Source organism: Leptidea sinapis, chromosome 19 (assembly GCF_905404315.1).
Source record: "Leptidea sinapis chromosome 19, ilLepSina1.1, whole genome shotgun sequence".
NCBI classification, from domain to species: Eukaryota; Metazoa; Arthropoda; class Insecta; order Lepidoptera; family Pieridae; genus Leptidea; species Leptidea sinapis.
In genome coordinates, this window is record NC_066283.1 from 5,461,247 (window position 1) to 5,485,197 (window position 23,951).

The 23,951-nt window shown below is 34.9% G+C and overlaps 1 protein-coding gene and 1 long non-coding RNA gene across 3 annotated transcripts in view; one reads left to right on the top strand and one right to left on the bottom strand.

Annotated features, from left to right (window-relative positions):
* The window catches only part of LOC126969979 (phosphoenolpyruvate carboxykinase [GTP]-like), a 38,761-nt gene that overhangs the window by 7,856 nt on the left and 6,954 nt on the right, over positions 1–23,951 (bottom strand). Inside the window, exons 2-8 of one of the 2 annotated variants that reach the window (XM_050815630.1) lie at positions 21,836–21,898; positions 8,624–8,720; positions 7,022–7,167; positions 5,282–5,466; positions 3,768–3,890; positions 2,057–2,215; positions 697–800 (exon numbers count right to left, since the gene is read on the bottom strand). In XM_050815630.1, coding sequence (XP_050671587.1) covers positions 697–800; positions 2,057–2,215; positions 3,768–3,890; positions 5,282–5,466; positions 7,022–7,167; positions 8,624–8,720; positions 21,836–21,867 — 846 coding nt within the window. In that variant the 5' untranslated portion in view covers positions 21,868–21,898. Of the gene's footprint in view, positions 1–696; positions 801–2,056; positions 2,216–3,767; positions 3,891–5,281; positions 5,467–7,021; positions 7,168–8,623; positions 8,721–12,988; positions 13,187–21,835; positions 21,899–23,951 lie in introns of those variants that run through there. The other variant, XM_050815629.1, reaches the window with a different exon arrangement.
* Positions 169–7,119, top strand: LOC126970044 (uncharacterized). Its single transcript, XR_007730527.1, has 3 exons — positions 169–262; positions 2,908–3,078; positions 6,987–7,119. It is a non-coding gene; the product is annotated as an uncharacterized LOC126970044 (long non-coding RNA).

Sequence of the window (23,951 nt, forward strand, 5' to 3'; positions counted from 1 at the left end):
TGCAAGCCGCTAGGTGCTAAGAAAGCCTGTCGGTGTGGACGAAGCCTAAGTGTGCTTTAAAATAAAGACCAAATTTTTAATAGACTTTAATAAAGTTGGTTTTTATTGAAATATTTGATTATCTTTTAGCTCTTATGTTGTTCTCACGGAATCTCTTTGTGATATGACGTGACACACAATATATTCTTGATAATGTAATATGTATTCATAGGCACATAGACACACCAGGAACAGACATAAGCTTATAATGCCTATTACTCGGGTGCTTTGAGTTTTTACAACAAGATCCCAGAAAATGTTCAAAACAAAAGTATTACGTTACTCAAAAGAATTATTGTTAAAAAACGTTTGTGTGGTAAAGGTTACTATAACATAAATGACTTTCTTAATGATACCACAGATTGGGAATGGAGTGACCCTCAGGCTATTAAATAATAAGTAATAATCTAATTGTACAATATTACTTTGTAAACATATTTTTTGATGAAATGAAAAAGGCCTAAAAATTATTCTCAGGCCTGAGGCATTAATTTTGGAATGGGTGGTAGTTTTTTTTTTGACTTTCAATAAGTGATTACACAACCTATTTTGAAATATTTGAATTTGAATGCACGTCGCTTGAATCTCATGAAGGATCACTATAAAAGAAGCCAAAAACATATGAAAGAAGTGTTAGTCATAATTTGATTTATTTACCAGCATATGTTCGGCCAGCCAACCTTTGCGCTTGGCAATGACTGAACCCAAACGTAGCGCTAGACATTTCTTTCCCAGCAAACTATTGCCTCCATAGCCACTCCCTGTATTATATCAAACAAATAAATAATTAAACTAAGTGTGTGTGTAAAATCATACATAATACTACATTGGCATACGAAAACAAAAATTGCTAGAGAATTATTAAATTAATAGCTGACCCAGCAAACGTTGTACTGCCATCATAGTTAACATCTGTAGTTATTCTACCAACTATAGTTAAAATTAAGTTTGTTTCTTACCTCCTGAGAAAGTTAGAAAGATACAAAGATTCTAATTAGTTATTCATTTTAAACTATTCTTACAATTTGATTTCTGAACGACAGGGGACACATCAAAGGAAAAACAAAATTGTTGTTTTTTTTTATTCCGAACATTTTCATATTTATTCACCTTTTAAACCTTCCCTGGACTTCCACAAATAATTCAAGACCAAAATTAGCCAAATCGGTCCAGCCGTTCTCGAGTTTTAGTGAGACTAACGAACAGCAATTCATTTTTATATGTATAGATTGCTTGTCATGGCAAGGTATAGTGAAAAAAATTACAAATGAAAACGTAGAACTTTGAGTATTAAAATTTTAAATTTCATAATTCAAAACAATTAAATTATTAATTTCAATTCAAAAAACTATTTCAACAATGCACAGTATATACACATTGAACTTTTACAAAATCCATTCAATTTCACTTATAAGATGTAAACAGCACTAATACGCCAGATGTACTCGTATTCTGCTTTTCGGTGACGAGAACTCACGAGATTTCACCCATACAAAAAGTGTCTAACCATATATATTTATATTGTTTTTTTTTATTATTTATTTATCGCGTGCACCCGTTATAAGCATGTCATAAGCTTACCAGTAAAAGGCTCCTTTGCACAAGATGCCGACTAGATTATGGGTACCACAACGACGCCTATTTCTGTCATGAAGCAGTAACGTGTAAGCATTACTGTGATTCGGTCTGAAGGGCGCCGCAGCTAGTAAAATTACTGGGCAAATGAGACTGAACATGTTATGTCTCAAGGTGACGAGCGCACTATTAGTGCCGCTCAGAATTTTTGGGGTTTTTCAAGAATCCTGAGCGGCACTGAATTGTAATGGACAGGGCGTATCAATGCTCCTGCTCGTCTCGTCTCTTATTTTCATAAAAAAAAATGTCGGTGACGCGAACCCTGTTATGGGTTCCCCTATCAAAAAGTGCCTAACGCGACTAAAAAGTTTTCACTTCAAGAAAATTTTGAGTTTGTTTTTATAGGGAAAGAAATATCGTATGAAACTTCTTCTCAGCTTACCGTAGCTAACAATCTCATTGTTTGAGGGCCTGTGTAGGATGACGGTCCTCTTGGGGTCGCAGGGCCAGCCAGCCACCCCGGAGTCCTCACCCCTCCCCACCGAGTGCAGGCAACGGACAAAGTTCTCGTCTTTGCGGAGGGCTTCTAATACTGATGCACCTGAGAAAATAATTAATTTGTCGGCCTTTAAAAAGGGCAAGAGAAAAATGGAGTTTATTTAGGCCAATACAGACTGTATATTTATTATCTACTAACTATTCTACATTGCCCGACCTTTTTTTTGGCAAAGGCTAATATTATATTTATATATTTAATAGCTGACCCGACAGACGTTGTTCTGTGCATAATAAAATACTGTTTTTATGAATTTATCAATAATATTTCATAACACCAAGAATTATTTTGGAAAATATGCTCCCTGTCAATGACTTTCTATATTATGTAAAGAACGTCATTGGTCCCTGTTGTTAACTTTAATGAAATTTTTTCACGACAGAACTGTCAAACCGTGCGTCTATAAATTTTCTCACAGAAAATATGTCCATACAAAACAAATATTGGAAATAAAAATAATTATGGGTCCTAAATCGAAATAAAAAGTATCCTATCTCTCAAGTTGGACTAAGCTGCACTCCATGAAGTAGTCCCCATTAAAATCCGTTCATTAGTTTAGGAGTTCATCGCGGACAAACAACGTGTCACGTAATTTATATATATTAAGATGGTTAGTAAAGTGGCCTTAATACAGTTTAGGGTAGCCCTGTTTCACTATAACTAATATGATCTATTGTGATAGTCACTGTTAACTATACACTTGATTCTTTTCATGAATCTTATCATATCTTTTGCAGTGGTTGAAGAGTTGGACTTCCTAAAGAGATGCAACGTTTACGCAATAAAGGACCATATTCAGAGAGGATGTGTAACGGGGTTTTATCTGCATTATAACATAATATCTGAGGCCTACGATTGAGAGGTGTTTGTTCAATCTGTAGTGCCCGTTAGTGTCTTGGTTAGAATGCGTAAGTTTTTCCTTTTTCTTGAAGACGTATTTTTTATGGAAAAGAGGACAAATGAGGGTATGGTTCAGCTGATGTTAAGTGAGCAACGCCGCCCACATTCTCTTGCGACTTCCTCTAATCACAAAATATTTACAAAAACCGCCATTATGTATGTATGAGTCCGTTACATATACAAAATAGATATTTACTAAATCTGTACATGGGTCATACCAGAAATCCATCTTGTAAAATTTATTTATATCTTTATACTTTCTTTCGGCCAACCTCTGAAAAGGCTGAACCGATAACACATTCATGAGTAACTTAGGCTACTACATATAAGTATGCCCTCTGATTATCCGGAGCCTAAAAAGAATAGGGAAGACCAGGCCTAAGGGCGACTCAGGACATTTACCGGTGGGAGGATTTGCACAGGATCCCGGCTAGATTATAGGTACCACAACGGCGCCTTTGTGTAAGCATTGTTGTGTTTCGGTCTGAAGGGTGCCGGAGCAAGTAAAATTACTCGGCAAATGAGACTTAACGTCTTATGTATCAAGGTGACCAGCGCAATTGCAGTGCCGTTCAGAATTATTGGGTTTTTCAAGAATCCTGAGCGGCACTGCATTGGAATGGGCAGCGAGTATCAATTACCGTCAGGTGAACGTCCGACTCGTCCTGTCCCTGTCATAACAAAAAAATAAGCTTACCAATTCTGGTCATGACCCTCATGGAGTAGACGACGTAAGGTGAGTCAGTAATCTCTACTCCAATCTTGGACAGAGGTGAGCCGACAGGTCCCATCGAAAACGGTATCACATACATTGTACGACCTGAAATATAGAATTTAAATATAACAAGATTATATATCTATACTATGGCCAGCGAGACAAGATAAATAATGTAAGCAAACCGTTAAAAAGTTACATTGCGATAGCGAGCGATTGTTATCTCTGTCCCTATCACTCGTACGCAGTAATGGCGTCAGTTGGTCGAATAAAACGAACATCTTATTGGCCTAACTGTACTACCTACTATTTTTAGAATAAAAAATGTATGAAAAAATGACAATTATTAATATCAAAAGTTTACATTAATCACCACTTCGAAAAACGTTGAGCTTTAATGAGCCAAAGCAGCGTGAAAATTCAAAATTTAAGCCAAAATCAATGATAAATTAAAGTAATTACTATAATACCATTGGCCAAAATACACATTTTCATAGTAACTCTACGAAAAAATTATCTACCGTTACTTACTAATTCCACATTATTCTTTGGTAAACGTCCTAAAATATTTCCAATGATTGATATAGGGCTTACGTAGACTGGGTCTGGTGAATTTTGCACTTGCTATCTCTTATTTTATACTCTTTTCTTATACGTGGCATTGGGGTAAAATAAACTGCCACGCAGTTTAGTCACGCCTGTACCATTTCAAGTATTTAAAAGAAAATATGTACGATGCACTATTCAAATCCGCGTTTTAAACCCTTCAAAACGTGTTCAGTTCAGTAAGAAGACTGTTCGGCGAGCTCTGTTTAGGAAGTCTAAATGGCATTTCTCCAATCCTGCTTAGAACGTGTGCCCCTGAGTTGACGCCGTTGCTAACGCGTTTATTCCAGCACTCATATACAAAAGGCGTAGTCCCTGACCCATGGAAGTCAGCCCTTATCCATCCGATCCAAAAAAAGGAGACAGTTCGGATCCGGCTAACTACAGGCCTATAGCTATTACCTCCATGCTCTCAAAAAATCAGAGGGTCACCAGTTGATTAACGACCGACAGTACGGCCTTCGCCATGGCCGATCAGCAGGTGATCTTCTGGTATACCTAACACATAGGCCCGTACGCTCGTTTGTCCTCCTTTTAAAAAAACAATACAATAATAGAACAGTGCTTTTACTTCATACTAGAGCGCCCGAAACGACGCACGCACACATACACACGATTTATACGACCGCTAAGCAATCTTGGGAAGAAATAACTATTGAGTGCCACGCCCGCGTCGTACACCGACGAAACTGGTTGCCGGCCATGTTAAATTGGCTGCGTCGCGCGACAATCTTTTTGTAGGTAGACGCTCTGCCCAGACGTAAATATAAATTTCAAGGAGACCGCTGAGTTACCCAACTGTTATATTACTTCTATATTGCTGGTAGTGAGGAAGATCACAGAATAACAAAGCATTTTGAATCTTCTTACTACTAAACAAAAACGCTAACCTCGCATGCACCCTGGGAATCTATCAGCGACTGCTTTGTCGTAGTCAACGGGCGTGATGTAGTTCCCCAGTGCAGATTTCTGGCCAGCCCTGGCGACTGGTACGACGTCCTGTTCGTTCTCCGAGCAGATGTACGTCCGGGACTCCACGCGGGCCACATCAGCCGGATCCGTGCGAGCTAACCAACTACAACATTAGGTTACGATTAATGTGAGATGCAACATGCTGGCGCGCAGGTTTTCCAAATGTAATAAAGAAATAAAAAAGATATTGTTTATATATATTTATTATATTGTCGCTTCATTGTGTGTCCTCTACCGCATTTATCACGGGGAGTGTTCCGAAGAGCTGTTTAACCTGATTCCTGCCGCCGAATTCCACGTTCGCACGACACGCCACAAGTTAGAATATCATCCTCACCATCTGGATGTGTGGCGGTCCTCCACAGTGCGGTTTTCAAGGAGCTTTCTTCCATGTACTACAAAGCTGTGGAATGAGCTTCCTTGTGCGGTGTTTCCGGGACGATACGACATGAATACCTTCAAAAAAAGCGCGTACACCTTCCTTAAAGGCCGGCAACGCTCCTGTGATTCCTCTGGTGTTGCAAGAGATTGTGGGCGGCGGTGATCACTTAACAACAGGTGACCCGTACGCTCGTTTGTCCTCCTATTCCATAAAATAAAATAGATATTTTTCAAAACATACTGTCCTAATTTTTATACATATCAATTATTATTCATTTATTAAAGCACACCACATCACATACAATACAATTTTCTTAATCTAATGTTACAATTAGTAGTTTTAAAGTATACGACACTAATGGTGAACATAAAAATAACAAAAAATACTCCCTAATTACTGCTGAAAAATAGAACGAAAATAAAAACAAAATAAAAAATTGAAAGTAAAAATTATTACTTTAACTTATTAAAATAATGAAGACGAAAAAAAAAGAAAAACTACTTATTTGACAAATGCAGATTGAGTACCAGCTAAATGTTTAACAACACTTTCTTTAAACCTGACCAGCCCACCACCGAATATATCAAGTTCTGAATTGGTATCGTTTAACTTATTGTACTCGCGAAGAATTAAAATTATGGTCAAACTTCACTCGAAAAGCCTATGATACCATTAGGGTGCAGTATAATGATTCATATCGCATCTGTAGTGCGTCCAGCATGTTTGCAGACGACGGCATCAACGATTTCTTCACAATAATTAGATTATGAATGTCGCGTATACGCTCCTCTAGCAACAAAATTATTTCTACTTTGTCTGAGTACTTGAACAATCCCATTTTTAGATATTGGTTAAATGTGCATCATAGTGCCAACCATAATAGCTGTAGATATCGAATGTTTAATCAATTTCAAATTAATATCTTAATATTCATAAATATGTATTTGTAATTCTTAATAATTTTGAATTGTAATTGTGACTTTGTAATATGGATGTGAGTCTGAAATAAACATTTATTATTATTACTTAAACTCATTTAAATAATCTATTCTTCACGACGCCCGACAGAAGTTTGAGTTTAGACCATTAAAATTAGAAAACAAATACTCTAAGCTTGGTGGTCTACTTTTACACGACATTGGCAAGCTTGTGGTATATCTCCCACAGAAGCCACAGTAGGAAGAATAGAATAGAATTTGACTTTGACTTGTACTCGTCCATTTAAGGCTTACTCATTTCAGATTAGAGATTTTAGTGGAATTGTGGAGCTACTCACCAATTGTCATACTTAGGCAGCGGCTTGACAGTTCCCTGTTGCAGCATGATCTGCAGTAGGGCACTGGCTTCCAGCTCTGAACCGTCGCACACGTGGACATGCTCGGGTTCACATAGAGCAGCGCTACGTTCTACAAACGCTCGGACCTACGATGAAAATACCGTTTAATGTATAGTGAAACGTTAAAAATTATATTTTTTTTTAATTTCACTACGTTTCATACTACTAGCTGTGAATACCCGCTTCCCTGGCTCTTTCTTGATTGTATTGTTATTTTTTAATGTTAATAATAAGTATAATATAATAATAATAATATTGACACACTTTTTACACAAATTATATTGCCCCAAATTAAGCATATATAGCCTGTGTTATGGGTTACAAGAAAACGATATATTTAATACAATATACTTACTTAAACATACATAAATACATTTAAACATCCATGACACGGAAACAAACATCCATATTCATCATATAAATGCTTGCATCTACCGGGATTCGAACCCGGGACCACTAGCTTAGTAGGTAGGATCGCTAACCACTCGGCTATACAGGTCGTCAAGTAGTATCACAACTTCCTTTTACTTATTCTAAAATTTTCTAAAACATTTGATTAGAATGAACTGTACGTCCGATCCGAATCCGATCCGTACCCGTGAAAACACGATCCGGAGTAGTCGTAGAACTTTGATACTAAACTAAATTTCAATTTTTACTTAGGCATTCCCGCCTCTTATTACGTAGTATTTACATCCTCTTTGCCACCAAGTCGCGAGCTAGGTCGCAATGGGCTCCGCTAAAAACCAGCGCTGTAGCGAGCGATACCCATTTTCGCATCACTCGTTCAAATATTTTTTTAAGCTCTTACCAAAATTAAATTGAAAGTACTCAAATCAATTTAAAATTAGTTTAGTTTTCTTATCTTCTGTTTTTGTTTTATTATCTTAACATCATCATTATTTCAGACGGATGACGTCCACTGCTGGACAAAGGCCTCCCTCAAAGATCTCCTCGTGGGATCGTCGTCGATCAGTCCTGCGCTGCCCACATCCAACGTATTCCGGCTATCTTAACCAGATACTCGGTCCATCTTATGCCTACCAAGACAACGTCTTCTGGTACTTGGTCGCCATTTTACACTTTACTGCCCGACGGCCATCTGTCTTTCTAAGTATGTCCTGCCCACAGTTTCGCAATCGTTTGGGCTATGTCGATAATAATATGGTAAAATATGTAATGTAATATTTTGTAATTCCTTGTGTAATGTGAAATAAATAGTAGTTACAAAAAATAAAAAACACGCTTTATTTAGAAAACCGACCTAAAAAGTTTTAATTTATTTTGAAATTTTAAATTAACATCATATCTTGCCTTATTATATTATTGATCAAAATTATATAAATTAACAAAAATCTTATTTTGCAAATTGAAAAATAGACTAATGTTATCAAATTAATGTATTGCTATCGGTTCTCGATAAATCTACGAAGTTTGTTGTGGGTCAAAATGGCGCCCAAATGAGTCGGTTACAAACAGATGAAGCTAATAGAAAGCGTGTAATAAAAATATGTCTATGTCTAAGATAGAATAGCAAGCTACCTTCGGATTGAGGGCAGCTATTTGTGGAGTCAGCTGTGACCCTCGGACCGCAGCCTGGTGCGCCTTGCGACTGCAGCCCAGTGCTATATGAGCGCATCTGAAAACAAAGAGACATTAGGAGTCAAAGTCAAATTAACTTTATTAAATTTAGTTACTACAAATATATCTTTTAAATTACTGAATCCACCATATGTTCGGAAAAAGTAGAGATCGTGAGAAGAACATACAAGAAACTCAACTGCCACTCTTAGCTGTAATGTACAAAACAAATGGTTTGTTATATGCTTCATCTCAGTTAAAAGCCTTTTTAATGTCATATAAAGTAATAAAGAATAAATTGTATAAATATAAATTATCGTATATTGGATGCATCAACCTTTAGAGTTCGAATTCATGGTTGTGTAAGAATGCTTCGTGAATACGATGGTCGTGATTACTGTTATAATGTCAATAATAACAGTGATTTATCGGCAACATATTATGGATTGCGGCGTTCTTCCACAGTGCGGTTTTGAAGGAACTTTCTTCCACGAACAACCAAGCAATGAGGTTACTTGTGCGGTGTTTCCGGGGTGATACGACATACCGGGTACCTTCAACAAAACACGTAAGCCGTAAAAGGCTGACAACACTCATGTGATTCCTCTTGTTTGTTGGAAGAGGAGGACAAACGAGCGCTCCTGGTATTAAGTGATCACCGCCTCCCACATTCTCTTGCATTGGTCTTGCATCTCACTTTTAAGGAAGGTGTACGCAGTTTTGTTGAACGTACCCATGTCGTAACGTCCTGGAAACACCGCACAAGGAAGCTCATTCCACAGCTTGGTTGTTCGTGGAAGAAAGTTCTTTGAAAACCGCACAGTGGAGGAACGCCGCACATCCAGATGGTGGGGATGATATTCTAATTTCTGGCGTGTCGTGGTGGATTTCGGCGGCAGGTATAATTAATGTGCAAGAGATTGTGCAATGCAATGTTTCAAGAGAATGTGGGCGGCAGTGATCACTTAACATTAGGTGACCCGAACAGTCATTTGACCTCTCCTTCCATAAAACAACATTACATTCACTAACAAGCTGTATGTTAAATTTTAAATTTGTTATTTATCATTACTTGTTTTTGTTTCAAAGAATGGAATTCAAACCATCAAAAAAATTTCGCATCGAAAAATGTTTCTTGTCGAGTACATCTTGTCGATGTAAAACTTCTTCAGCGACGTTGAGCACATTTTTCTTGGGACGGGTATAAAATGTTAAACTCGCGTCAAGGCACGTGGCCTGATCGAAAATTCGTAAGACAGTCGTTCAAATTATGGATGAAAGTTGATTTTTCTGAGGGATAATTTATTAATGTAAAATAATTGTAATTCCTTTATTTCTGAATCGTTAAATTTTTTACGTAATATAAATTGTCATTTTTGTATATTTATCATAATATATTGTATTTAACCAGATAAATGCTAGTACTTTTATGCTGATAAATAAAGCAAATAGTGTATATATATATATATATATATATATATATATATATATATATATATATATATATATATATATATATATATATATATATATATATAATTGAAATTATTCCCTAATCATTCCAAAATAATAAAAAATGCACAATGTTAATGTTCAAGTTTACACTTCTGCTGGCACTCCAGGAGTGCTACCCGTAATTTTTAAAGTTTTTAATCAAAGTAGGAAATAGTAATCAACATTTTAACTCGATTACTTCATGAAGTTAGTGATCACAATAAGGTTATAAGGCGATAAGTAAGCAATTATCATCAAAAGGTCTAAATATCGCTTCCGCAATTTGGTAATCGCGATCGTTTGATATTTACTACTTAACTATGTTGTATAAAATTTTAATTAGTTCTGGTTTGGATAATACAACGTTTGATCTATCCGGTTCAAACCAGTATTTATAATGGTAATGATGACATGTATTTTAATGATTATCAATAACAATAAGTGCCACTGATATTATTTTTTAATTAGCATTATTGAATGCCAGTTCAAATAGTTTAAATAGCGCAGGAGTAACTTTACCCAAAATATTAAGTTAATAATAAACAAATCAATACTAATAAAGTAAATCGAATTATGTCAGATATATATTTGTAACTAGTTTTACATCGGCCTTACAAATTAACTTTGTATAAAGATATACCTGAGAATAAACCAAGTATATGAAAAATGTTAACGCTTTGAAAGAAAGAAAGAAGAAAAAAATATCATTTTTTCTGCAACTTACAAGTAATTTACATCAACATGTAGAAATGGAGTTTCAACACAGGTGATATGATCAGCGCTGGTCTCCCGGAGAACTCCAGGTGGTCTAGCAGATTGTCAAACTACTTAAAGGTTATACATATATGAAGGGTTACCATCTTACCATTTCGCTGCTAAGTGCCAACACTGTCAATACAATGATAATTCTGAAGTTTTCCGAATTGCAGGAAGCCTTACAAATAAACTTTGTATAAAGTTTTACCCGAGAATAAAACAAAGAATCAATTTGTTATGTTTTTAAAGTGATAACCCTCACTTCGGGGATATGAGAAACAAAGAAATGAGAAATATTGACTAAATCGCTGACACTGTCAATACAATGATAATTCTGAAGTTTTCCGAATTGCAGGAAGCCTTACAAATAAGCTTGATATAGAGTTATACCTGAGAATAAAACAAAGAATATGCAAAATGGGTATAAATAGACATTTTGCTTATGGCTTAAGGCTGGTTGACATTCAACTTCAGAATTATCATTGTATTGACAGTGTTGTCAACAATTTGGTTTATTCTCAGTTATAACTTTATACCAGGTTTATTTGTAAGGCTGCATAAGTATGCTTCATTTTTTATTGACATGTGACATTACAGTTTATGATATATGAATTCTTTTGCTTTTTATGCTTCAAACATATCTGAGAGCTAGGAGTTAGATTGGCTACTACCCAATACCGATTTACGTACGTAGTAGCAAAGGACCCTCATCTGTATGCAGGGGCGTGCATATCATATAAGCAATTAGGCAGTGTCTACCTCGTTATAAACCGAAATAAATAAAGCAGATCCCCTTTATTCATAATAGTCTGCTAACTTAAAGCATTGCTAATTCTCACTCTGTCTTCTTCTATTGACCTAAGTCAGAATAAGAAAAAACACTCCTAAGCGGCTGTTTAAAGTTAGCGGACCATTATGAATAAGGGGGCAAGTGTTTAAGTTGATTTAGTTTAATTTGGTTCCATTATTTTATAGCCAAACTTCTATTGAATACCCACTCATAAAATATTTCCTCCCGCTAAATAGAATACGCTAGATACCTACGGTAAGCAATCTTGCATTCAACTACGACTAGTTAAGATCCACAGTGCCTACCTTGCTAGAATACCAATGCAAATCCCTGTCTGTATGTATCCCTACTCTGTGGTTATAGCTTAGATCATTTATACGAGAGAGAGTATGATAGCTTTGAAAACGTCGAAAAAATTGAGTTTAGAACTAAGTTCTATTTTGAGCAATTCACGCACTCTAACACAAAGTGACATACAAATCGCGAGTGTAAGACGTAGCTTGTCACGCACACTAGACTAATTTTCCTGGCCAATTTTTATCTGTGGTCTAACAACAAGAGACTCTATCTAGATTCAAGACATAAATTATCTAAGGGTTAACCTATGAATGTTTAGTTCATGTATTTTGTTTACTGCTGTGTTGCTAAAAATTTTGTTAATTTAGTGTGAAATTAAATATTATTTTGAATACAGTTTAACTTTTTATGGAGATATCCTGGTGGTAAATCCTGCACACTACATTTAATATCAAAAGTTATACATTTTATCGCTCACTTCCACTTTGTAAAATGTTGGCAAGAAACTCATTGTCACTCTTTTAAATCAATATTTACTTACAGACATGACTTTCTTAATGATACCACGGATTGGGAACGGAGCGAACGCACTCAGGCTATTTTATAATAAATTTTATTGTACAAAATTATATTGCGAAATTTGATGAAAAAAAAAAAAGAAGAAGCCCCTGAGTTTCTTGCGCCCGTTCTTCTCAGCTCTCAGGCATACTTTTTTGAATGGGAGGTTTTTTTAACGTGTATTTTGAATATATTTTTTTAACTTACTTCATCACCATGAATGCTAGTTCACTCAGTATAATAAAATGGAAAAATATTTAAAAAACAAAAATACTCAAAAGTCAAGATGTTCAGTCAAAATGTAAAAAGTTTAAATAATTAGTTATTATTTAATTACATATCGACCTAATTCTTGTGAAGAGGACAACCCTTATAGGTACATTAAATTGGTAAAATTCATAGGAATATAAAAATATGAAATTTATACTTACTGCGCAGTCTTCTTAATATAATCTTCTGGGACCAATTTAAAATGCAACATTCTTAAAGCTTTCATAGGTAGGGTAATAAATTAAAATAAATTAAATTAAAATAAATTAGGTAGTACAAAAATTCAACTAAATTTTATCAAAATTACTAAAGCTGAACAGAAATATGAGCCACTTATAGAACTTTAATCTATCACCCATTTAATTAAATAGGCTTTCAAACGTTGAATGATATTGTGTTTGTTCGCGCGGTCTTTATATCAAAATGGTGGCTTCATGCGTGCTCTCTGATTGGTTGATATCGCGGGTGTGTCACAGCGTCATCACTTATAAGCCGCGTCACATCTCACACTTGATTGTAAAACGAGTTTGTTTTAAGATATTTGTATTGCAACATCAAGTTGATTTAGTACAAGTGTAAACAAAAACAATGTTGTCATGTACGTCAGTATGCATCTAGAGAAATCATTTATTTATTTATTCAACCAACAAAGCCCTTACAGAGTGACCTATTGCGATCGAGGCTTGACCTAAATTTAAATATTTAAATTAATATAAACATCTTAGAGCTACTGCTAACAATCTATACCTACTGTACCAGATTATTACTATACTTATTACTATTACCTCGCTGTTCCAAAAACTCAACCGAGAGCGTGTAAGAAATATAATCCATTTCTCTGTAATTATGCAGGATCTAATTTAGGCTATTTCTCTCCCTTGAATAGAATTACCAGGGAATATAATAGTCATCACGATGAAGTCGACATATTTGATCATAACTTACATAAATTTAAAAAATATATTAAAACGGTTCTTTCAAGGGAGGGATGACCTCAATCGTTATTTTTCTTTTTTGTGTAAATTTATATTAATATTGTATTCATAGATATATAATAATTTATAGTTCTTATTTTATTTTGTGGCTTAATTTAATTGAATAGCATGTCATTTTCGCCTATAATTGAGGCATCACTTACCATGTGAATGTTATTGTTTTTGTATTATACTGTGTTTATATTAGTGTATACCTTGTTGGAGTGGAATTTAATAAATAAATAAATAAATTACTAGAACATAAAACAACTACCTACTCTAATTTTAAACTCGTTCAGTGAGCAAGCAAACAAGTCAATCCTATGCGAAAGTTCATTTAAATTTCGTAAAGCGACTGTAAAAGGCGTGTCTCGCATAAGATTGGTTCTCGCTCGCGGAATTACGAGCAGCTGCTGTCGCCTTCGCCTTGTAAGAAATGTTACAGGAATACCTATAGATATAATATTTTGAACTTAAAAATGTCATAAGCTCGTATTTCACTTGCCGTTTCATATTCGGTGTTATTGTCCAGGTAAATAGGCAAATATAATTTGAAAACAATATTTTATGAACGATGCGGGACTTGAACCCATGACGACCGTCAATGTGATGATAAACGCTGCTTGCTTCGTATATCTGTAGATTGCCTACCGTAGGTACTAAATTAACTTTAACACTAGTTCTATATTTAGTTCAAAACGAGGTAGGCACTGCCTAATTGCCTATATGATATGCACGCCCCTGCAACAGCCCTTATAGTCTTTAAATGAAACTCTTTTGTACATTAAAATGTAGTTCAACACGACTGAGGGTTTTCTAAATTAGTTAGATACCGCAGGCGAAATCGCCAGTCTCGAACAATGTGTGACGTTGACCTGCCACATGTTCTGTTAAACTTTGCTAATAATTGAAACTAAAATGCCGAGTTGCGAAATAAAACTTTAAATAATACTACAAGAATAAGAAAAACACTGGGATCACATTACATCAGTAAGTATTTTTTATTTTATTAATTTCAATATAAAATAACACGAAGCGTATGTTACAAAATTTGAAAGATGCCATTGAGTGTCAAGATGCCACGCACACAAACATCTAATAGGTAGTTTTCGTAATAAAAAAGGTTGTTCATAGGTAGTGCGGTATCTGGTTGGAGTGCAGCGGAGACCAATCCTTAATCTAAGATTCTACAGCTACTTTTTACTTGATGTTTACTATTTCTAAATAAATATTTAGTTACCAATATTTAATTATTGGCGTTAGTTTTCATACATTACGTTCTACATACAGTTTTTAAACATTAAAAATTTATACATTTTCTTCCTTTTATATAAAACAATTCATAATAGTTATTAGGAAATAATTCAGATAATTAATTAACTATATTCCTCCCTAATACATCTGATGAAAAACGGTTAAAGGTTTCATCAGAAATATTACTATCGTAAGGTCATGCGTTGAAGGGTGAAAGGTTTATTGCATCAGCTATTTCTTAGTTAGTGTTGAGCAAACACAAATATAATCATGCATTCTTTCAGGTATATAAGACTAGAAGAGGCTCCGCCACGAATTGAGCGGTGAGCGAAACTAAACGTCTAGATAGCCCAAATCTCCCGGACTAGTCGACTACGATTAGGTAATTTGTTATATGAACATTTTTTTAAAATGAAAATAAGGGATGAGCAGCACGTTCAGCTGATGGTTATTGATACGCCCTGCCCATTAAAATACAGTGGCTTGGGAATGCCACCTTGAGACGTAATATGTTAAGTCTCATTTACCCAGTAATTACACTAGCTATGGCGCCCTTCAGACCGAAACACATTAATGTTTACATTACTACTTCAAGGCAGAAATAGGCGCCGTTGTGGTACCCATAATCTAGCCGGCATCCTGTGCAAAGGAGCCTCCCACTGATGAACATTCTTTCAACTTAAGAGAAAGTATAGAAAGCTGTGCACAACGTTTTCACAGTAATCTAACCTTTACCTAATCAAATTATAACTCAAACCAAAAAATACATAAATAATTTAGTATGACTCACACTCGACCTAATAATCCCTGTGTTTACTCATAAGATTATAGAATCGAATTCATTTGGCTAGCAACACTGACTAATGTCATGCACATTATTTTTTTATATATTAGAGGAGGCAAAGGAGCAAAAGTTTTACAATAGACGGTCTTAAGTTTAAGGCTAACATCTATAAATCGTAGGTACTTATACTTTGCTCAAATGTTACTTACGTAAAACTTAGCTGAGTGTGATAAAACGCGAACTTGACTTTTGATTAGGCCAGCCAAGCAAAATTCTCTAAGAAATAAGCGATTCACTCGATTGTATGAAACGAGCAGTCATTGACAGATTGATGGATGACGGCTATATATAAAAACGCAGATAGCCGAAATCCACTAAGGTTTAAGCAAATGTTCGCTTTCAAACCTGACGGATTTACTTCGTGGCCAATCGCGATACTTTAATTACTACTATTTCAAACTTATGTTAAATAACTGCACGTTTCATACTAAACTAAATTTAAATTTTTACTTAGGCAGTCCCGCCACTTATTACATAGTATTTATATCCTCTTTGAATTAGGCTCAGCTTAAGTTCAGCATGATTTCAGCTGTCAATGTTACTAAATATAAAAACGAAATCACAGATTAAGCTAAACTCAGTTAAGTTTTACGAATATAAAATCTAAGCAAAGTCTAAGATCTCAGCCCAGTCTAAATACATCTTACATTACGTTACAAATAAATAACTGTATAATATGAATATAAAATCTCAGCGGTGAAGGGAATCATCTAAAATTAACAAATTGTTAAGCGAATATAATGTTAAACAAGTTCAAAACACGCCCATACCGGTTGTTATCTACGAGTTGACATTGCTTGAACCTGTTTCGTTCAGAATGATATTTTAAAAGCAACTTTACGATTTATTGCAGTCACTCTGTTATTGTTTAATAATTGAGTTGTGAAGCTGTTTGTTACCATCCTAGGGCCTACCCTAGCTATTTCAAAAAACTTTCTTCCTCGTACAACTAAACATATTCATTATTTATATTATTTTTTTACCAGTTTTTGCAGAGGATGCCGGCCAGATTATGGGTACCACAACGGCGCCTATTTCTCGCGTGAAGCAGTATTGTGTAAACATAATTGTGTTTCAGTCTGAAGGACGCCATAGGCAGTGAAATTACTGGGTAAATGAGACTTAACATCTTATGACTCAGGGTGACGTACGCAATTGTAGTGCCACTCAGAATTGTTCAAAAATCCTGAGCGGCACTGCATGTGTATCAGTTACCATCAGTTGAACATCCTGCTCGTCTCGTCACGTATTGGTATAAAGTAAAATATTGGGATTCCTTCAAAAATGTGTAAACACCTTTTTTATCCAGTCTTTTAATTTATCTGGGCTTAGAAGTTAAATAGAGTTCACTATAATCGTGTTCGTGCTATGAAAGTATCAGGCAGAGATAGAAACACGACACGGATTATTATGCCCACTAGGACTTATTACCTGTAAATCATACGGGAATTGTTGTTGATGCTCCGTGCATGACAGGCGACGGTACTGATCGGTGACGGAACGGTAACGGTCAGCTCATACTACGCTTCTTTGCAGGGGATACTGGGCGTCATGTAGTAATGTTTGGTAAGGTGAAATAAGCGAAATATGACCTTGACATTTTTATCTATCAGTTGGTGTGAGTGCAGGGTAAGGTACTGCAGCCTAGCGACACTCTACTCTACTCACTCTTTGAAAAAAGCGCTCCACACGATTGTATGAAACGTGCAGTCATTGATAGATTGCCAGGGGACAGCTATAATCTTGTAAAAATCGGACATAGCCGTAATCCACTACGTTTTATGCAACTGTTTTTAAACTAAGCCGGATTATACTACGTCGCCAATCACCATACTAATATAATTACTACTATTTCAAACTTATGTCAAATGATTGCACATTTCATACTAAACTTCAATTTTTACTTAGACAGTCCCGCCCTATAGTACGTAGTAGTTACATTCTCTTTGATACCTCAATACAGTACCCTGTACCGAGATTAAAGAAATAGGAGTTTGCAATTAGTTTTAATGTAAGCAGATCTACAGCAATTATAATTAGAACTGACACATGCTCAGAATATATGCTCTTTGTACCCAAGACCAAACAAATCTAGATTCCTTTGTCTATACTCCACAGCTGTCATGCAAGTCGCAGCTGTCAAGGCCAAATGCCAATTACCAGTTGGATTCCTTGTAGGAACGAGGAAGTGCTCAAATAGTTTTGTTATTTTTTTATTAAAGTGAAAGTATTGGTGTCTGTTTAAAAATAACTAGGAACAGTTTAAATACAAAAATAGATTCATAACAAATCAATTTGCGTAGCGGAAACGGGCTAACTGCCAGTTGAACAATGGCGCTTTTTTTAACGGTGTAATCAGAGATAAAAGTATATTAACAATTTGTTATGTTTTTAAAGTGATAACCCTCACTTCTAAGTACACAAATAATTTGAAAAAAAAAAAATTGACTGAAAGTTGAACAATGCATACAAGATTTTATGACGATACGTCACTCGAACGGTTAGCTCAGTTGGAAGAGCACTCGCACGGAACGCGAGAGGACGTGGGTTTGAGTCCCGCATCGTTCATAAAATTTTGTTTTGAAATTTGTGTATTAAAGTATTATCTAGCTTAGATAATTGATGCTTCTAGATTCTAAATGGCAACCTACGAAAACAGGCCAGGCTTATTAATTTAGTGTGCGTGACACGCTACGTCTTACACTCGCGATTTGTATGTAATTTTGTGTGTGCGTGAATTGCTCAAAATGGACGTTAAATGTCAACTTCAAATTTTTTCCATGTTTGCACAGCTGTCAGTCTATCTAGATTCTAGATGTATAAATAATAATGTGATCTAAAATATCTAGTTTGATGAGTTCTGTTACTACTTGTTCTTAACAATATATTATGTTTTTTAAAGTGATAACCCTCACTTCCAGTATAATACACAAATAAAATTTGAAAAACAAAATTTTATGAACGATGCTCTTAACCAACTGAGCTAACCGTTCGAGTACCGCCTCGTTATAAAATTCTGTTTGCTTTGTTCAACTCTCAGGTTGACAATGAATCTACAATTCGTTCGAATCCTGCATCGTTCATAAAATTTTGTTTTTCAAATTTTATTTGTGTACTTGTTCTTATTCAGATGTTTATGGTTCATAGTGATATCGTTTCAGGATTATTAAATTAGAAATGTTTGTCTTCTACGTTCTACCGCGTTTATCACGTGGAAATCTCCAAAACACTGTTTGTTATTTTAAGAAAACGTCTAATCTTGTAACTTAATAATAATGGCAATGTCATAAGTTATCGCAAAGCAAATACATTTAATTTAATGTCAACTTCATATAATGCTTTGAGTTTTTAACCGACTTCAAAAAAGGAGGAGGGAGGGTCTCAACTCGTCGGTATGTTTTTTTATGTTTGTTGCCTCAAACTTTCGACTGGGTGAATCGATTTTGATAAATCTTTTTTTGTTTGAAAGTAAAATTAGAAAGTGTAATTTGGTCCAAATCTGACAATGGCATCCATGAGAAAACCATAAAAGTCTTAAATTTGCTATACATACGTATAGCAAAGTGGATGATAAATTTACGAATAACTCAGTATCACGCCAACCGATTTCGATGATTCTTTTTTTATTGGAAAGCATATACTTCAAAGATTGTTGAGAGTTTAGTTCGGTTCTGATTACGGAATCCATGACAAAATAACCAAACTCTTCAATTCTTAGGAGCAAATTAACGATACTCGGCCGAATCTTTTTTATGCTCTCCGGATATTTAAGTCATCTACCATAACATAATTATGGTCAAGTAATTATCGTAGTCGAATATGATGATCAATGGAACTCCTTAATGACTTACAATAAGGTTGCAATCTGTGGCAGAATTTCTAACTGTCTGTAATCAAATTGCAAAGCACTTACGTTAATTGCTGCATTGAAAAATTTAGTATATCTACACATATTAAGACAAGTTGTTGAAATGAAAATTAAAAATGAATAAAAATAAATGAAACAAATAAACAACCGCCTTCAAAAACACTATTCCAAAACAATAGTTATAATGTGCACTAAAAAGTATAAATATAATTACATATTTTTATACAATCTAATTCTAGTTACGATTATTGTAATTTTTGGAGTCGGTGTCATCCAAGATAGGTTTGTAACTACATACATAGTTATAGGTGAGATGTGCTTGAGTCGTGAGGAGGCGAGAGCGGGTCGCGGCGGAAGGACACCGACTCCAAAAATAACAATAATCGTAACTAGAATTAGATTAATTAATTAGATTGTATAAAAATACGCAATTATTTTTATACTTTTTAGTGCACATTATATGGATTGTTTTGGAATAGTATTTCTGAAGTCGGTTGTTTTTTGTTAATTTTTTTTTTTATAATTTACCAACGTATACGATAAGTGATATAAGCGCGTTTGTAAATTTTTGAATTACCTAAGTATCTGCAGGCTTAGTATAATCCCGAACCGATACGACTTGGGGACCTTCCAGCTAAGAGAATATTTCGACCTAAACAATTAATTTTTTTAAAGTGATATCCCTAAGTTCTGGTATTAATTAATTTAAATTATTACCAAGACTCGAACCTGCGATTTCGCAGCTTCAGCTCCGAGCGCTCTTCTAACGGAGCCAACAGTTCGAGTAACGTATGTTTCGTAAATCTTGGCATGTCTTGTTCAATTCTCAGGTTGTGGCTCCTACTACATCCCACATCCTTCATAAATTTCGGTTACTGAATTAATAGCTGATGAAAGTGAAATCACTTCAAAAATAACAAATTGTTTAGATTTGAAAGAGCGACATCTCAACATTTTTGACAGTTGTAACTATGATATATGACGACAGTGATAATTGTAAAAGTTCGTTTGATTGCCTGTACGCTAGTTACATTGTAAGTCTATGCTATAAACCATAAACAATGTCAGGATGTATACAACCAAGAAGATATGCAAGAATCACTATTCTTACTCAGAGTCAATAAACTAAGTTATTAAGAAACAGTTCGAGACCTTCTAAAGTCCAAAGATCGTATTGCGGACATATGAAATGTTCCACGCCAATTAAAGATAACGTTATTTATGTCTGAGTTATTGATAAGTGAATGATGCAATAGGGGCTCGCGGCCGTGCCTCCGTGATCTGTCAGCTGTTATCATGTTGTGTTGCGAGTTGCGAGTCATTTGTTTATATATAATAACGATAGATAGCCTCATGTGTTTATGTTATTTGCAAGCCCGTGGTAACGCAATATTTCTTTCTAGGCAAATATTTTCATTCGATATTTTATTTATTATACAGCTAGTATATCAGCAAGTTTCTCTACCATAAATAAATGATCATTAGTATAGACTAAAAAGAGAAACGGGCCAAGAAGCGAACCCTGTGGCACACCTATCTCTATATTGGAGCCTTTTGTTTGTACCTATACCCCAAATGCTTAAAAATTTATGTCACGACTCTTTAAGTAAGAAGTCATTAATTTTGAAAATACCATAAAACTTAAGCTTACGTTAAAGGGTTACTAATATCCAATCAAAAGCCTTTGAAAGGTCACAGAAAATAGCTATGAAATCATGTGAGTCCTCCCAAAAGTCAGACACATGATTAACAAGTGCCAGCATCTATGGTGCCCCCCCAAGAGACTTAAGCAGTATACTTAATCTCCTTAGTTTGAGTCTTGGGTAAGAAACCCATATTAACACAAGTATTAAACATAAATGCAGGGAAACCACTTCATGGTTTTCACTCACATACGGGGGATGTGAGTGGTTTTTTTAAAACATAATATAGAGTTCTTTCTTACATAATCCTTAATATTTTCATCGTGACTGTAAGTTTTCTTTTCATATACTTAGAATCTTATAAATTTTTCATTATCTTCTTCTAATTTTCTTAAGTTATAAAATACAATAATGTACAGACATACCTCTTTGATATTCTTGTTATGAAGTAAACCATTCTACGTTTTGATCAAAATTTCCTTAAAAATCTGTAACAAAAAGATTTATGTTTACTTAAAAAACTCTTCATTATTATGTATTGTGTGATTATTAGTAGAAATAAATTCCAAACAGCAACAAATAATGTAAAATAATTCTGCCAAAAACATTACAGTACGAGTACATTACCCTTCCTTTCAACTTATATTTTATAAACGAAGTAAACTCTTTATAATTATTTGCTATTTAACAAAGTTTAATATTTAGATTACTTTGTAGTGACTTCCTTGTTGGAGGAAAATGTCTGCTATTTGTTGTTTGAGTCTTACAATAGATAATAACATAAAAACGCCGGCAATCACCGTAGTGCCTTTCACACAAAGGGTTGGTTGGTAGGGTTGCCATTCGTACTTTCAAATGGTGATTTTTACTCTTTTGTGAAGGTTCTCATACAAATTGAATAATCAATCAAAGATCACGATATATTCATCTATAATATACTAGTAGGTGCCCGCGACGTCGTCCGCATGGACGCTATAATTATCAAAAATACTATGTTTGCAGTATGTGTGATCCCGACTTATTGTTTATATTCATAACAAAATATGATTTAATGTATGATGTACTTTTTGCATGTTGTCCAGTCATAAATCAAATCAAAATCGATTAATGCATGTAGGTCAAGGAAATGCCACTCATGAATGTCAAAAGATTTCTTTTCTTTTTATATCAACCGCCACTTCGGTAAGGGTGGAGCTTTAATGAGAAGAAGTCGGGAGAAACTCGTTGCCACTCTTTTATATCAATATTTACGGCTTCATCTGAATTTAACAATCTTTTCGGTTACAATATGTAAAGTGATAGTACAAAAATACCCAAAAGTCAAATTCTTAATGCTTTAGACGAGTAAGTCAAAGAAAAGTAAATGTAAATTAACGTAAAAACAAGGGTTATTGAGTACACTAGATGCATCAATCCACACACACCGTAAATAAATAAAGATATTTTCTGAACATTTTAGTAGCGCTTACAAAAAATCTAATAACTTACATAAAGACAGACAAAATTCTATAATATACAATTTTTTGCCTTTGGTAATAATTGTTTAAAGTTTGTGTGTACTAGAACATAATGTATCCTTTTAAAAAATATGACTAATATATAATAGACTGTAAATTATGTTAAAGTGAAGGGATTAGTTATTTGTAATGTAAAATTAACAACTTTTAATTTAATGCATATTAATGCCTGTTGGTATTTAACTTGTTATTAGGACTGAACCATTAAAATTATGAACGAGCTCTGTTTCAATGGTGTACGTCAGGGAATAGGGAAGAAATAGTGAGATAAGGAAACGTTATGGTCTGAAAGAAGATGTTGTGAAAAAAATTGAGAAAGGTATGCTGAGATGGTTTGGACATGTCGAGAGAATGAATGAAGAACGATTGACGAAGAAAGTGTATAAGGCCAGTGTGAATGAAAGTGTTGGAAGGGGTAGACCTAGGCGGACGTTTCAAGATCAAATCAGGGACGTCTTGTAAAATGGCCAGGTCAAGAGTACCCTAAACCGGAGAGCATGTATGAAAGGAATAATGAAAGTGGACGAAGCGAAACAAGTATGTAGTGGAAAGAAGTGGTCTCTGCCTACCCCTACGGGAAAGAGGCGTGATTTTATGTATGTATGTCAGGGAGATCTACTCGGGAAAAGACACGGGCAGCTGCTAGCAATATAGGTATGTACAAGCGTGCACCCGCTTACACTGTCCGTCTAGATTTCGGCGAATTATTGCAATTAACTATGTTGCTTATGAACCAGTTAGTATGAAACAAACACTTAATATTACGGAAACTTGTAACAATACATCAGTGGAAACGCAGGGGTAAACTGACAAATCGATAGTGAGACAAAATTCGCGTATTCAATGCACGGCAAAGTGTAGACTTAGAAATACTAGAGTATAAACGACTTAACAGCCCAATAATGCTAATGTGACAAGTCACAATACAAGTAGGTAATAGAATAGTAGTGCTACTCAGCGGTCTGCTTGAAATGTATATCTAAGTCTTTGACTTAAAGGTCTTAGTTACCAGGTCATTAAATCC